The sequence below is a fragment of the Palaemon carinicauda genome, chromosome 1 (assembly GCF_036898095.1).
Source record: "Palaemon carinicauda isolate YSFRI2023 chromosome 1, ASM3689809v2, whole genome shotgun sequence".
Lineage (NCBI taxonomy): Eukaryota > Metazoa > Arthropoda > Malacostraca > Decapoda > Palaemonidae > Palaemon > Palaemon carinicauda.
The window spans coordinates 49,081,908-49,096,461 of NC_090725.1; the positions used below are offsets into that span (position 1 = coordinate 49,081,908).

General features: G+C 43.0%; 1 protein-coding gene across 2 annotated transcripts in view; it reads right to left on the minus strand.

The window, feature by feature from the left end:
- The window catches only part of AcCoAS (acetyl coenzyme A synthase), a 180,513-nt gene that overhangs the window by 48,741 nt on the left and 117,218 nt on the right, over window positions 1–14,554 (minus strand). For both annotated transcript variants that reach the window (XM_068381058.1, XM_068381052.1), the window contains exon 4: window positions 7,495–7,637. In XM_068381058.1, coding sequence (XP_068237159.1) covers window positions 7,495–7,637 — 143 coding nt within the window. The remainder of the gene's footprint in view (window positions 1–7,494; window positions 7,638–14,554) is intronic.

Sequence of the window (14,554 nt, forward strand, 5' to 3'; positions counted from 1 at the left end):
GTCTCCATTGTGAACGTCTGCTTGGTGACATAAGCATTGAGAGCACTGACGTCCAGCACCGGTCTCCAACCTCCTGTCTTCTTCTCTACCAGGAAGAGACGGTTGTAAAAGCCCGGGGATTGATGATCCCGGACTATGACCACCGCTTCCTTCTGTAGCAAGAGCGACACCTCTTGTTGCAACGCTAGCCTCTTGTCCTTCTCCTTGTAGTTGGGGGAGAGGTTGATGGGAGATGTAGCTAGAGGGGGATTGCGGCAGAACGGAATTCTGTATCCCTCCCTTAGCCACTTCACAGACTGAGCGTCTGCACCTCTGCTCTCCCAAGCTTGCCAGAAGGTCTTGAGTCTGGCTCCTACTGCTGTCTGGAGAGGAAGGCAGTCAGAACTTGCCTTTTGCGGACTTGGAACCCTTCTTGGACTTGCCACGGTGACTGTCGGCACGGGTACGTCCTCTGCTGGAGGCTCTGCCACGAAAGGGCGGGATGAACCTTGATGCAGGTGTGTCAACTGCTGCAGGGCGGAAGGGTCTAGGCACGGAAGGTAAGGTTTTAGCCTTACGTGCAGAAGATGCCATGAGATCATGAGTATCCTTCTGGATAAGCGTGGCAGCCATCCCTTTAATCAGCTCCTCCGGAAACAGACACTTGGAGAGAGGAGCAAACAACAACTCTGACTTTTGGCAAGGAGTGATGCCTGCCGATAAGAAGGAGCAAAGGTGTTCTCTCTTCTTAAGGACTCCTGAAACATATGAAGCCGCAAGTTCACCAGACCCATCCCGAATTGCTTTGTCCATGCTGGACATGATCAGCATGGCCGAGTCCTTATCTGAAGGGGAAGTCTTCCTGCTTAAGGCTCCCAAACACCAATCGAGGAAGTTGAAGATCTCGAAGGCACGAAAGACTCCCTTCAACAGATGATCCAAATCAGAAAAGGACCAGCAGATCTTCGACCGTCTCATAGCCAACCTGCGGGGAGAGTCAACCAGACTTGAGAAGTCGCCCTGGGCAGAGGCAGGAACTCCCAAGCCTGGTTCCTCTCCCGTGGCATACCAGACGCTCGACTTAGAGGCAAGCTTGGTAGGCGGAAAGACGAAAGAAGTCTTTCCCAGTTGCTTCTTGGAATGCAACCACTCTCCCATAACCCTCAAAGCTCTCTTAGATGATCGGGCGAGAACAAGCTTGGTGAAGGCAGGCGCAGCAGACTGCATGCCCAGAGCAAACTCGGAGGGAGGAGAGCGAGGGGTTGCAGACACGAACTGCTCAGGATACAAGTCCCTGAACAAGGCCAGGACTTTACGAAAGTCTAAGGAGGGAGGTGAAGACTTGTGCCCTTCAAAGTCAGAGTGTGGTTCATCCAGGTGTGCAGCTTCGTCATCCGATAAACCATCATCCGAAAGCTGAGTCGTAAGTGGCAAAGGTAGAGCAGAAAGCTGAACGGCTGAATCCGGCAGTACGGGTGCATGCGTACCTGCGGATCCAACATCATGCCGCTGCTGGTCGGTCTGCGAGCTGGCAACAACAAAAGCAGAGGGTTGGTGAGTGGGAGGGTCTGCGGTGGGTTGAGGCGCATGCGGTAAGGTATGCAGAGCATGCTGTAAGGTATGCGGCGCATGCTGCATGGTCTGCGGAGTATGCTGTATATGCAGAGCCTGCCGCATGGGCTGCAGAGACTGCCGCATAGTGCTGGAACCCGGCAGCTCTGCAGAACCTTCCCACTGCTGATGCGGTAGCTCACGCATGTTAGCAGATGGTGCAGCAAGAACATGCGTCTGGCAGGGTGGACTGCGCATCGGTGGTGGAGCTCTCACAGGTGGGGTGTGGGAGCAGGCAGCCGCAGTATCTGCTGAGCGCACAACCTCGGCGGGTTGTAGGTTAACAGGAGCAGAGCTAACCTTCTCAGCATGATACTCCTGCATGAATGCCGCAAGCTGAGACTGCATAGTCTGCAGCATGGACCACTTAGGGTCCACTGTGGTTGGAGCAACAACAGACGGAGCAGAAGCCTGTTGAGGGACCACTCTACCTCTCTTGGGAGGTGTGCAGTCATCAGATGACTGCGGCGAGTCCGAACTGACCCAGTGGCTACATCTGGGCCGTTGGACTCGCTCGGAAGGGACCTTACGTTTGAGCGGTCGTGAGACCTTGGTCCATCGTTTCCTCCTGGAAACTTCTTCCACAGACGAGGAATGTAAGGGCTCATTCGTCTGTATGTGGATGGGACGATCCTTAACAGATACGTCCGCAACCACTGAGGATACATCCGTGCGCCGATCAAGGCCTGCCGAACCCTTTGGTCCTTCGACATTGCTTCTCCCCTGGGCTTGGGAGCTTGCAAGAGGTCCCGGACTGGGAGGACGACTGGCATGCACAGATGTACCCTCATGCGCAACACTGACACTGACACTATGCACATCACTAGCACTAACACTTCCCACTGCACTCTTCGCTTTCAGCTCTCTGACATCTGCTAAGAGCTGATTACGGTCACTAGCCAATGACTCCACTTTGTCACCAAGAGCCTGAATGGCACGAAACATATCCGCCATGGAAGGCTGAGCACTCGTAGCAGGTTCGGGAGTCACCACTACAGGGGAAGGAAAAGGTTGAGGGGCATGGGGAGAGGAAAAATCCATAGAGCAAGAAGAACTCCTCCTATTTCTCTCCTTCTCTAACCTACGTGCATATCTAAGGAATTCGTTAAAATCGAATTCCGAAAGCCCAACACATTCCTCACATCGATCTTCCAATTGACAGGATTTACTCCTACAATTGAAACATACGGTGTGAGGATCGATAGAGGCCTTCGGAAGACGCCTAGCACAAGTCCTAACACTACATTGCCTGTATTTAGGGACTTGAGACTGGTCAGACATCTTGAATTTAGAAGTAGTCAAGGGGGAATTCCAAAATCTAGCAAAGTTCGTTAATAATAAGTCCAAATTAAATCCAAAAGCTTGCTAAGCTAATGATAAAGCTTCCTGAATAGCGAAGGCTAAACTCTAGAGAGAATACATCACCAATTTGTGAACAACTCCAGAATTCAACAGCGTATCCAAGTAGGTCTTGCCGGCGGCACGACAGAGGAAAAATTGAGTTCTTGTTGACAAGAAGTACTTGAGTACCTGCTCACAGATGGCGCTGTTGTGTACACCCCCACCTGGATAGCGATCGCTGGCGTATCCCGACCGTAGATTTCTGTCGGGCAACGGAGTTGACAGCTACATGATCGTCGGGTAAGATTAATATTGAAAAAAGTAAAATTCTTAAATGATAACCAAGGCTTTCTAGTATAACTTAATTTTCACTGCACAGTGTTGACCCACACAAAATAAATTGCAAAAATTTAAATCAAGGAGACTTCTAAATGAGGTTCCTATGAAATACCATAAGTCGGATTTTTGTTTTCTAAGAACGTTCCTATTTAAATATTTCCTAGTTAACTTCTTCCCAAACCATACATATTTTTAAATAAAAGACAATAAACCCTCGTAATCTAGATTATTGTTCAATTATTAGTACTTTTTCAGAAAAATTACTACTGCATTATTATGCACAAGGAAATAAAGAAAAGTTCTACCTTTAACATTCTACGACCATTTTCACATCCTTTACATATACTGTACAACAACTTCCTGCAGTAATAAATTGTTTAACCTGAAACATTACAAAATGAGTGTGCAATCATTTAAACTCAAAATGTCCTGAGAAATGACATTCCACATAATGGAAGTTGAATGCATCTTCCCATACTTATACATCACATAAAAACTGCAGTATCTTACATGCAAAATTCATGCAATTTACTTTATAAAAAAAATTCTTTGGATAAAACACGAGTCAAAACCATATTGATGAAAAGCTGTCACACCTTTCATAAAAACAAAACAAAAATCCTTATTCATAACCACGTTTCAATACTTATGTACGGTAACTACAATAACTTTTACTACTGTATTTATTGGGCTATTACCATTTTGTTAGGTCACCTGATTATACAAAGTATTTACATTAATAATCCTACCATAATGGATTACATATACTCAGTACACATGTACTTCCACATTTCTTATAACAACATGTAATGTCACTGTTATCAACTCATAGGCAATCACCTATAACTTGAAATGGAAAACTAAAAAGGAAAAATTAGAGCTTTTATGTCACATAAGATTTTATTCCAGTGACATCGGTAATTATCTTATAAATAAATTGACTTCATGAAACCACTCATTCACATCTCAAAATGTTTGCCTAAAGAATTTATTCTTTAATAAGAGGTTAAATTTAGAAATGTGGTAAAAGATCGAAGGGCACAAATGAAGAATAAATACATTCTCATTGCTAGTGTGGTATATAATATTGTACTAAACAAATCTTTTTAGAAAATCTAACAGGCCTTAATACAACCAAATCTTCTTGGATTTGAATTATTCTTCCTGATGCATTAAATTTTGATCAAAGAAATGAAAAACTGAACTCCAAGCACAAAGCATTTAATAATGGTCAGACAAATGGTTGTATAGAACCTTTTTCTATATTAGGTGTAATGGGGGCCAGTTTAATACATCAAAATTACCTCTCTTTTAATCACACTCATAGCTCAATGTGGAATACTGTTATTTTCAAAACGAGGATAAACGAATCACCCTAAATTTAGGTTTTGCCCATACAGTACTAGACTTCCCCCAAATCCAAGCCTACATTATGCAAACAAATACCAAGTCTGTAAAACCCCAAGATGTAATACACAGAAGTAAGAACAGTAACGCAGTGCAATATTAGTCTAAGAATATATTTGTTCCTACAAAATACAATTCATCATCATTTAAGAGTATGACTTCAGAGAAACTGGAATAGCCTTTAAAATTTTTAAAAGGTACTTGTAACAACCTGCGGTAGTCTCTCTGTATTATCTTCATCTTGGTAATTTTCTGCGGCCATTCCCATCTGGTATGGGTTTTTATCTATCCTCTTTTCTTGGTTCCCTAGGCTTCTCTAATGACATTTGCAACCTTTCTGACTATAAGTCTTCCTCATCCCTCTGCATAACATGATCAAAATTTGTGAGATTTTAAGTCTATTTATTCTATTCTATGAAAATCAGCAATTAACGGTAATCTCAGAGTACACACAAATACCATTTTTTAAAGTACGGTAGCCAAGATACGTAATATTCAACATGTTTCTTAGATAACTATTCTATTATTACCATTTACCAGATTTGTAAAGTGCAAACATTCACTACTGTCATGCTTAAGAGACCATACCTTGTGCAAATATCTGGCTTCTAAGAAAATTGAAGGATTTCAAAACAATCACACTTTAAAAAGATAACACAAACAGAAATAACAAATTAATTTGCATTTAGCCAAAGATGGAAGCATTTTGTTTAAAACTGTGTTGCACTACTTATACAGACTAAATACTGTATTTACACAATTTAAAAGAATAAGACATTAGCTAATAAAATAGATTCAGAGCAACTAGATATTTGAGGCATGGTCTACATTCCCCACCCCCACCCTTGTCAAAACTGGGGAGAGGTCTCAGGAGTCTAAGGATAGGACAAATACAACGGTAGCAAAATTTACCTTTAACTGATGTTTACAATATATGTAAAGATATCTACAAGTGCTTAGATTTACCCTAAACTAGTGCTGTGCCAAGTGCCAATTAAATTGAAGGTGCTAATCATGGTGAATACTGCACACAGTGTGCTATAAATATGAAATACATCTATGAGCAATTCAAAGCGTGAGTACAAAAATTAGCTTGATCATAGTCATACAGTATTAAACAAAATGCTCTTATATAAAAACATATACAGTACTGTACATAGTATTAAGTGATAGAAGAACATTTAATAGATTATGAAATCACAATACAGTATACAGTAATAATTACCATTAGCCTTGAATTTTTCTATATCATATTCTTTTCAATCTTATAAAAATACATTAGTTTACAGTGCGTATACCATATGATCCAAATAAATCAAATTTAAGTAACAAAATTTATTGCAAACTAAACGTATTTAGCACACACTGACTCTCAAAGCAACTCCCTATTTTAGGAAAGTAAAATTTATCCTTCCAAAAAGTACACTGAATAATTCACTTTTGATTATCTATTCTCTTCCCTCACAAATATTGGCAGTGAATATTTTATTGCAATTATTTACTCTCACAGCACTCACAACAGTTGTAAAAAGTTTGCATAATAAATGAATTTAAGAATAACATTTAAACCACTCCTAATCTTACAACTAACAGAAAATATCCCTACAAAAATTAGCGACAGTTAAAAATTACAATGAAGCCATAAATAAGTTCTGTTGGACTTGAAAATCAATAAATTTTTCAGGTTTTAAAGATTATTTTAACTTTGGAAATAACATTAACAGAATTATATATGTGCCTTTTTACACCTACTTAGGTACCATACCATATACAGTTGAAAGAGAGAGAGAGAGAGAGAGAGAGAGAGAGAGAGAGAGAGAGAGAGAGAGAGAGAGAGAGAGAGAGTGAGAGAGAGAGAATTTTGGATGTCTCAAAGACTTTTTAGTGCATCCGCAGATACTTCATTTGCTCTTTGGTAGAGCGATTAAGTTTAAGAGTTTAGAGAATTCTTATGACCTTGTCTAACTTATTCTTGTACTTGTTTACCGTGTTGAGAGAGAGAGAGAGAGAGAGAGAGAGAGAGAGAGAGAGAGAGAGAGAGAGAGAGAAACCTACATTGCATATGGCAATTCATTATTGTAACTAAATTCTAATGGTTTAATTATTATAAATCCTAAAAGACAAAATTCAAACCGAGAATTTCTATTTATTTCTCTCTTTACGAGACAAAACATTTCTTCGCCTGATGTTCTAAGATGAGAGGGTGCTGCTAGTAAATACAGTACTACAGTACGTACATGGTAATCAACATAAAACCAATGGGTGAGTATAATTCATGTTAATTATGAAGAAAAAATGTTATAAGCTTGCTATTGAATATGGTTTTTTTTATTATCATCTACAATAAATATTGGCACATCAATGTTGATAGATTACATTAATGGATAGTCTGGCACATACACAAAACTGGTTTATAATGTTTAAGGATGATTCCTTTAACTGCGAGTGGTTCGTTAATGACTTCATAGTAATTTTCTGTCATTTGACCCAACTTACCTAGCCTTCCACTAGCAATGACATATTATGAAGATCTTACCACAAATGAAACCAATGATGTTTCAAATGCTCATGTAAAACTAAGTTTAAGCTACAGTATTAATATTGTCCCAGTTCTCATTCTTCTTAAATAACAAGAAAACAAAATTACTATACAATTAATATAAAATATTCATTCATCCTTATGTAGAAAAAAATCTATACCCTTAATGTAAAAGAAAACAGGGAAAATATTAATTGCTTTCTCTTTATATAAGCTAATAAAAAGCTAGAATCACAATTCTGTACTATCAAGATTAAATATCGAAATGTGTTACTGACCGTGTCATCAAAGTGTGTCTTTTTAGCTGGATTGCCATTTGAAGCCCCGTTGGCAGCTGACTGGGGAGCTGTGACGCGGCTGATATGTTTCACGACAATATTTACATTGATGTTCCTGTTCTTTGATCTGCAGATCTTCAAGGCTATGAGAGAGAAAAATCGGCTGTTACCTCATACCACCAGCAATATTTCTCACATGCAAATGCACAATGCAAGCTATACTGAAATGTATTTTCAAATGTGCAATCAACTTTATACCACTATCAAATTCATCACATTTCAAGAAATTCAGAATTCTTTGGTTATCATTATGAACCCTAAATTAATTTTCTAGGAAAACTCCCTTTTCTTGAGGACAAATTAATTCCATGAGGAAAAAATTAATATTGAATATTTTTCATAATCTAATCTTAAAAACCTTTGAAAGTAGAATAAAAGAAAACCTTATACTATCCCCTCAAAGATAAAGTGGGAGACAACATTGTGAAAAACCTTTTCACTAATTTGTAATTCTCCTGAATGTTTAGCATTAAAAACAATGAATACCATCCCCATAAAAAAATAGGTCTGCAATACAAAGTAAAACTGAATTTAGATGTTAAACTGTTCTTACTTCAAATGCAAACTTTCAGAAAATCTTAGAATTCTTAAGCTCATAAGCATACATAGCCCTCCTTCAATAGGGTTTAATGTGATCAATATATATAAAAAATTAGTATATATTTGCAGTAATAAAGCAATAAGTATTCTTTTTTTGTGAGCCTTATATCTGATAGGTGTCATCCTTTCCTTCTTTAATAAGCTATGGTAGCTCAGATATTTAAAGCATTTAATGGTTTCACATCTGAATGCCAACTGACGTAATTAAAAAATTTCTTATGAATGCTCAATAAATTGCAAATTCACTCACTTGGTAAGAGTATCGAGTACTATGTACATACAGGATACAGATTTTGAATATATTGTAACAAAATGTTATTTTAATTATAAAATAAATTTTTGAATATACTTACCCGGTGAATATATAGCTGCAACTCTGTTGCTCGACAGACAAACTCTACGGAAAAAACTCGCCAGCGATCGCTATACAGGTTGCGGGTGTGCCCAACAGCGCCATCTGTCGACCAGATACCCAGCTCTTATGTAAACAAAGACTCAATTTTCTCCTCGTACCACTGCGTCTCTATTGGGGAGGAAGGGAGGGTCATTTAATTTATATATTCACCGGGTAAGTATATTCAAAAATTTATTTTATAATTAAAATAACATTTTTAAATATTTAACTTAGCCGGTGAATATATAGCTGATTCACACCCAGGATGGTGGGTAGAGACTAGTAATATATGTTTACATTTTATGAGCTAAGAGTTTTTTATTTCATTTAGAAGTTATCAAAATAACAAAAACAAAATAAATAGGTACCTGGTAAGGAAGTTGACTTGAACAATTACTCTGCCTTTTAAGTACGTCTTCCTTACGGAGCCTCGCGATCCTCTTAGGATGCTGATCGACCCCTAGGAGCTGAAGTATCAAGGGTTGCAACCCATACAACAGGACCTCATCAAAACCCCTAATCTAGGCGCTCTCAAGAAATGACTTTGACCACCCGCCAAATCAACCAGGATGCGAAAGGCTTCTTAGCCTTCCGGACAACCCATAAAAACAACATTAAAAACATTTCAAGAGAAAGATTAAAAGGTTATGGAATTAGGGAATTGTAGTGGTTGAGCCCTCACCCACTACTGCACTCGCTGCTACGAATGGTCCCAGTGTGTAGCAGTCCTCGTAAAGAGACTGGACATCCTTTAGATAAAAAGACGCGAACACTGACTTGCTTCTCCAATAGGTTGCGTCCATTATACTTCGCAGAGATCTATTTTGCTTAAAGGCCACGGAAGTTGCAACAGCTCTAACTTCGTGCGTCTTCACCTTAAGCAAAGCTTGGTCTTCCTCACTCAGATGTGAATGAGCTTCTCGTATTAACAGTCTGATAAAGTAGGATAAAGCATTCTTTGACATAGGCAAAGATGGTTTCTTAAATGAACACCATAAAGCTTCAGATTGGCCTCGTAAAGGTTTAGTGCGCTTTAAATAGAACTTAAGAGCTCTCACAGGGCATAAGACTCTTTCTAGTTCATTGCCTACAATCTCCGATAAGCTGGGAATATCGAACGATTTAGGCCAAGGTCGAGAAGGCAGCTCATTTTTGGCTAGAAAACCAAGTTGTAGCGAACATGTGGCTTTTTCTGATGAAAATCCGATGTTCTTGCTGAAGGCATGAATCTCACTGACTCTTTCAGCTGATGCTAAGCATACTAGGAAAAGTGTCTTTAGAGTGAGATCTTTCAAGGAGGCTGATTGTAGCGGCTCAAACCTGTCTGACATGAGGAATCTTAGTACCACGTCTAAATTCCAACCAGGTGTAACCAAACGACGCTCCTTAGTGGTCTCAAAAGACTTAAGGAGGTCTTGAAGATCTTTATTGTTGGAAAGATCTAAGCCTCTATGCCGGAAGACCGATGCCAACATGCTTCTGTAGCCCTTGATAGTGGGAGCTGAAAGGGATCGTCCTTTTCTCAGGTATAAGAGAAAGTCAGCTATTTGAGCTACAGAGGTACTGGTCGAGGATACAGAAACTGACTTGCACCAGTCTCGGAAGACTTCCCACTTCGATTGGTAGAGTCTAATGGTGGATGCTCTCCTTGCTCTGGCAATCGCACTGGCTGCCTCCTTCGAAAAGCCTCTAGCTCTCGAGAGTCTTTCGATAGTCTGAAGGCAGTCAGACGAAGAGCGAGGAGGCTTTGGTGTACCTTCTTTACGTGTGGCTGACGTAGAAGGTCCACCCTTAGGGGAAGACTTCTGGGAACGTCTACTAACCATCGAAGTACCTCGGTGAACCATTCTCTCGCGGGCCAGAGGGGAGCAACTAGCGTCAACCTTGTCCCTTCGTGAGAGGCGAACTTCTGCAGTACCTTGTTGACAATCTTGAACGGTGGGAATGCGTAGAGATCTAGATGTGACCAATCTAGGAGAAAGGCATCTATATGTATTGCTGCTGGGTCCGGGTCTGGGGAGCAATAGATTGGAAGCCTCTTGGTCAGCGAGGTTGCAAAGAGATCTATGGTTGGCTGGCCCCAAGTGGCCCAAAGTCTCTTGCACACATCCTTGTGGAGGGTCCATTCTGTTGGAATTACTTGCCCTTTCTGACTGAGACAATCTGCTATGACATTCAAGTTGCCTTGGATGAACCTCGTTACTAGTGAGATGTCTTGACCTTTTGACCAGATGAGGAGGTCCCTTGCGATCTCGTACAACGTCAGTGAGTGGGTCCCTCCTTGCTTGGAGATGTACGCCAAGGCAGTGGTGTTGTCTGAGTTCACTTCCACCACTTTGCCTCGAAGGAGAGACTTGAAGCTTTTCAAGGCCAGATGTACTGCCAACAGCTCCTTGCAGTTGATATGCATGTTCCTCTGACTCGAGTTCCACAGTCCTGAGCATTCCCGACCGTCTAATGTCGCGCCCCAGCCCACGTCCGATGCGTCCGAGAAGAGAACGTGGTTGGGAGTCTGAACAGCCAGGGGAAGACCCTCTCTCAAGTTGATATTGTCCTTCCACCAAGTCAGACAAGACTTCATCTTTTCGGAAATCGGGATCGAGACCGCTTCTAGCGTCTTGTCCTTTTTCCAATGAAAAGCTAGATGGTATTGAAGCGGACGGAGGTGTAGTCTTCCTAATGACACAAATTGTTCCAGGGATGATAGCGTCCCTACCAGACTCATCCACAGCCTGACTGAGCAGCGTTCCTTCTTCAGCATGTTCTGGATGAATAACAGGGCTTGACTTATTCTGGGGGCCGACGAAAAAGCCCGAAAAGCTTGACTGTGAATCTCCATCCCTAAATACACAATATTTTGGGATGGGACCAGTTGTGACTTTTCCAAATTGACTAGGAGTCCCAATTCCTTGGTCAGATCTAGAGTCCACTTGAGATCCTTCAGACAGCGACGACTGGAAGAGGCTCTGAGAAGCCAGTCGTCCAAATAAAGGGAGGCTCGGATGTCCGATAAATGGAGGAATTTGGCTACATTCCTCATCAGCCTCGTAAATACGAGAGGAGCTGTGCTTAGGCCAAAGCACAGGGCCCGAAACTGGTAGACTACCTTTTCGAAAACGAATCTCAGAAAAGGTTGGGAGTCTGAGTGGATGGGGACGTGGAAGTAGGCGTCCCTTAGGTCTAGGGAGACCATCCAGTCTTCCCTTCTGACCGCTGCTAAGACTGACTTTGTGGTCTCCATGGAGAACTTCGTCTTTGTGACAAAGACATTCAGAGCACTGACGTCTAGCACCGGCCTCCACCCTCCTGTCTTCTTTGAAACCAAGAAGAGGCGGTTGTAGAATCCCGGTGATTGAAGGTCCGAGACCTTGACCACCGCTCCCTTCTTTAGCAAAAGACACACTTCCAGTTTCAGGGCTTGTCTCTTTTCTTCCTCTCTGTACCTGGGAGAGAGATCGATGGGAGACGTCGCTAGAGGGGGTTTTCGTACAAACGGGATCTTGTACCCCTCTCTGAGCCACTTCACAGATTGTGCATCTGCGCCTCTCTTCTCCCAGGCTTGCCAGAAGTTCTTGAGTCTGGCTCCCACTGCTGTCTGAAGTTGCGGGCAGTCAGACTCTGCCCTTAGAGGACTTGGATCCTTTCCTCTTCCCTCGCTTCCCTTTGGCACGAGCACCTCCTCTGCTGGAGGCTCTGCCACGAAAGGGCGGAATAAAGCGAGACGCTGGAGTGTCCATCCTCGGTCTAGCTGATAATGTAGGCAAAGGGGGAGCTTTGCGAGCTGAAGACGCAACAAGATCGTGAGTGTCCTTCTGCACTAACGAAGCGGCTATTTCCTTTATCAGGACTTCTGGAAACAGGCACTTGGAAAGAGGAGCAAAGAGAAGCTCAGATCTCTGGCACGGTGTAACTCCAGCAGAAAGGAATGAGCAGAGAGATTCTCGCTTTTTCAGGACTCCGGACACAAATGAGGCAGCAAGCTCATTGGACCCATCACAGACGGCCTTGTCCATGCAGGACATAATGAGCAAAGAAGTCTCTTTATCTGTCGAAGAGATCTTCCTGCTTAGGGCTCCTAGGCACCAGTCTAAGAAGTTAAAAACTTCAAAAGCCCTAAAGATTCCTTTCATAAGATGGTCCAGGTCCGATGATGACCAACAAATCTTTGAGCGTCTCATGGCAAGGCGGCGGGGAGAGTCTACAAGACTTGAGAAGTCGCCCTGGGCAGAGGCAGGAACTCCCAAGCCGAGAACTTCTCCCGTGGCATACCAGACGCTCGATCTAAAAGAGAGTCTAGCAGGGGGAAAAGCAAATGCTGTCTTCCCTAAACTCTTCTTGGACTCTAACCAGTCTCCTATCACCCGCAAAGCTCTCTTGGACGAGCGTGCGAGGACGAGTCTAGTAAAGGCAGGTGCGGTAGAAGGCATGCCTAAGACAAACTCTGAAGGCGGAGAACGAGGAGCCACAGAAACAAACTGGTCAGGAAACAGCTCTTTGAAAATAGCCAAAACTTTTCTAAAGTCCAAAGAGGGTTGAGTAGACTTAGGCTCGTCCAGTTCTGATTGTTGTTCATCTTGATGTGCAGCAACATCGTCATCAGAAAGTTCCTCATCCGAGAACTGATGAGGAAATGGCAACGGAGTGGGTAACGGCTGGTTCGCTGAGTCCGGTCGTACTGGTGCATGCGTGACTGAGCCGGACGCAACGTCATGGACCTGCTGCACAGTCTGTGAGCTGTCAACAACCATGGTAGCGCGAGGACGCACAGCGTCTACCCGAGACTGTCTAGACTGACTGGGTTGCGCAGTGGAAACCACACTGGGTTGCGGAGGTTGACGCACCGCGTCAAAACAAGTCAACTCTGAAGGTTGTTGAACGTCCAGAACGTCAACACCCACTTCCGTGCGTCGCTTAACGTCAACATGTGGCTGGCAGCCCACACAGGAACGTATCGGTGGAGGGACTCTCTCAACTGGTGTATGTGAGGTTACCTCAGCGTCCACAGGACGCACAACCGATCGCTTAGAAGGTTGTAGGCTAGTTGCTGCACTCGCTGCTGGTACGGCAGCAACCTTCTCCGCATGAAAGTCCTGCATTAGAGACGTAAGCTTGGACTGCATGTCTTGCAGTAAAGCCCATTTAGGGTCTATGGGAGTAGGTGCGGCGACAGACGGTGTTAGGGTCTGAAGCGGTACCGCTTTGCCTCTCTTAGGCGGTGAGCAGTCATCAGATGACGGCAACGAGTCCGAACTGACCCAGTGACTTGAGCTGAAGGGACCGATTTACGTTTTAAAGGTCGTGAGACCTTGGTCCAAGGTTTCTTACGAGAAACACCTTCAGAAGACGAGGTATAAATGGGCTCTCTCGTCTTAGGTAGGTAGGGGCGATCTTGGGTAGATACGCCCGATACCATGGAGGGAACGTCTGTTCGCTGATTAAAGCCTCTCGAATCCATTCGTCGTACGACATTGCTTCTCCCCTGGACTTGGGAGCTTGCAAGAGGTCCCGGACTAGGAGGACGACAGGCACGAACAGACGAACCCTCAAGCGCAACACTGTTCACAACACTATCACTTGGCACTTTAGCACTTCCCACTGCACTTTGGCACTTAAGCTCCTTAACATCCGCCATGAGCTGATTGCGGTCACTTGCAAGGGACTCAACTCTCTCACCCAGAGCCTGGATGGCACGCATCATGTCAGCCATCGATGGTTCCTGAGTGCTAGTAGGGGGGTTAGGAACAACCACTACAGGGGAAGGAATAGGTTGTGGGGCACGAGGAGAGGATACATCAATAGATCGAGAAGAACTTCTCCTAATTCTATCTCTCTCTAGCCTATGTGTGTACTTTTCGAATTCGATAAAATCGAATTCCGAAAGGCCCACGCACTCCTCACACCGATCTTCCAATTGACAGGTTTTACCCCTACAATTGGAACAAACAGTGTGAGGGTCGATAGAAGCCTTCGGAAGACGCCTAGAACAGTCCCTAGCATTGCATTTCC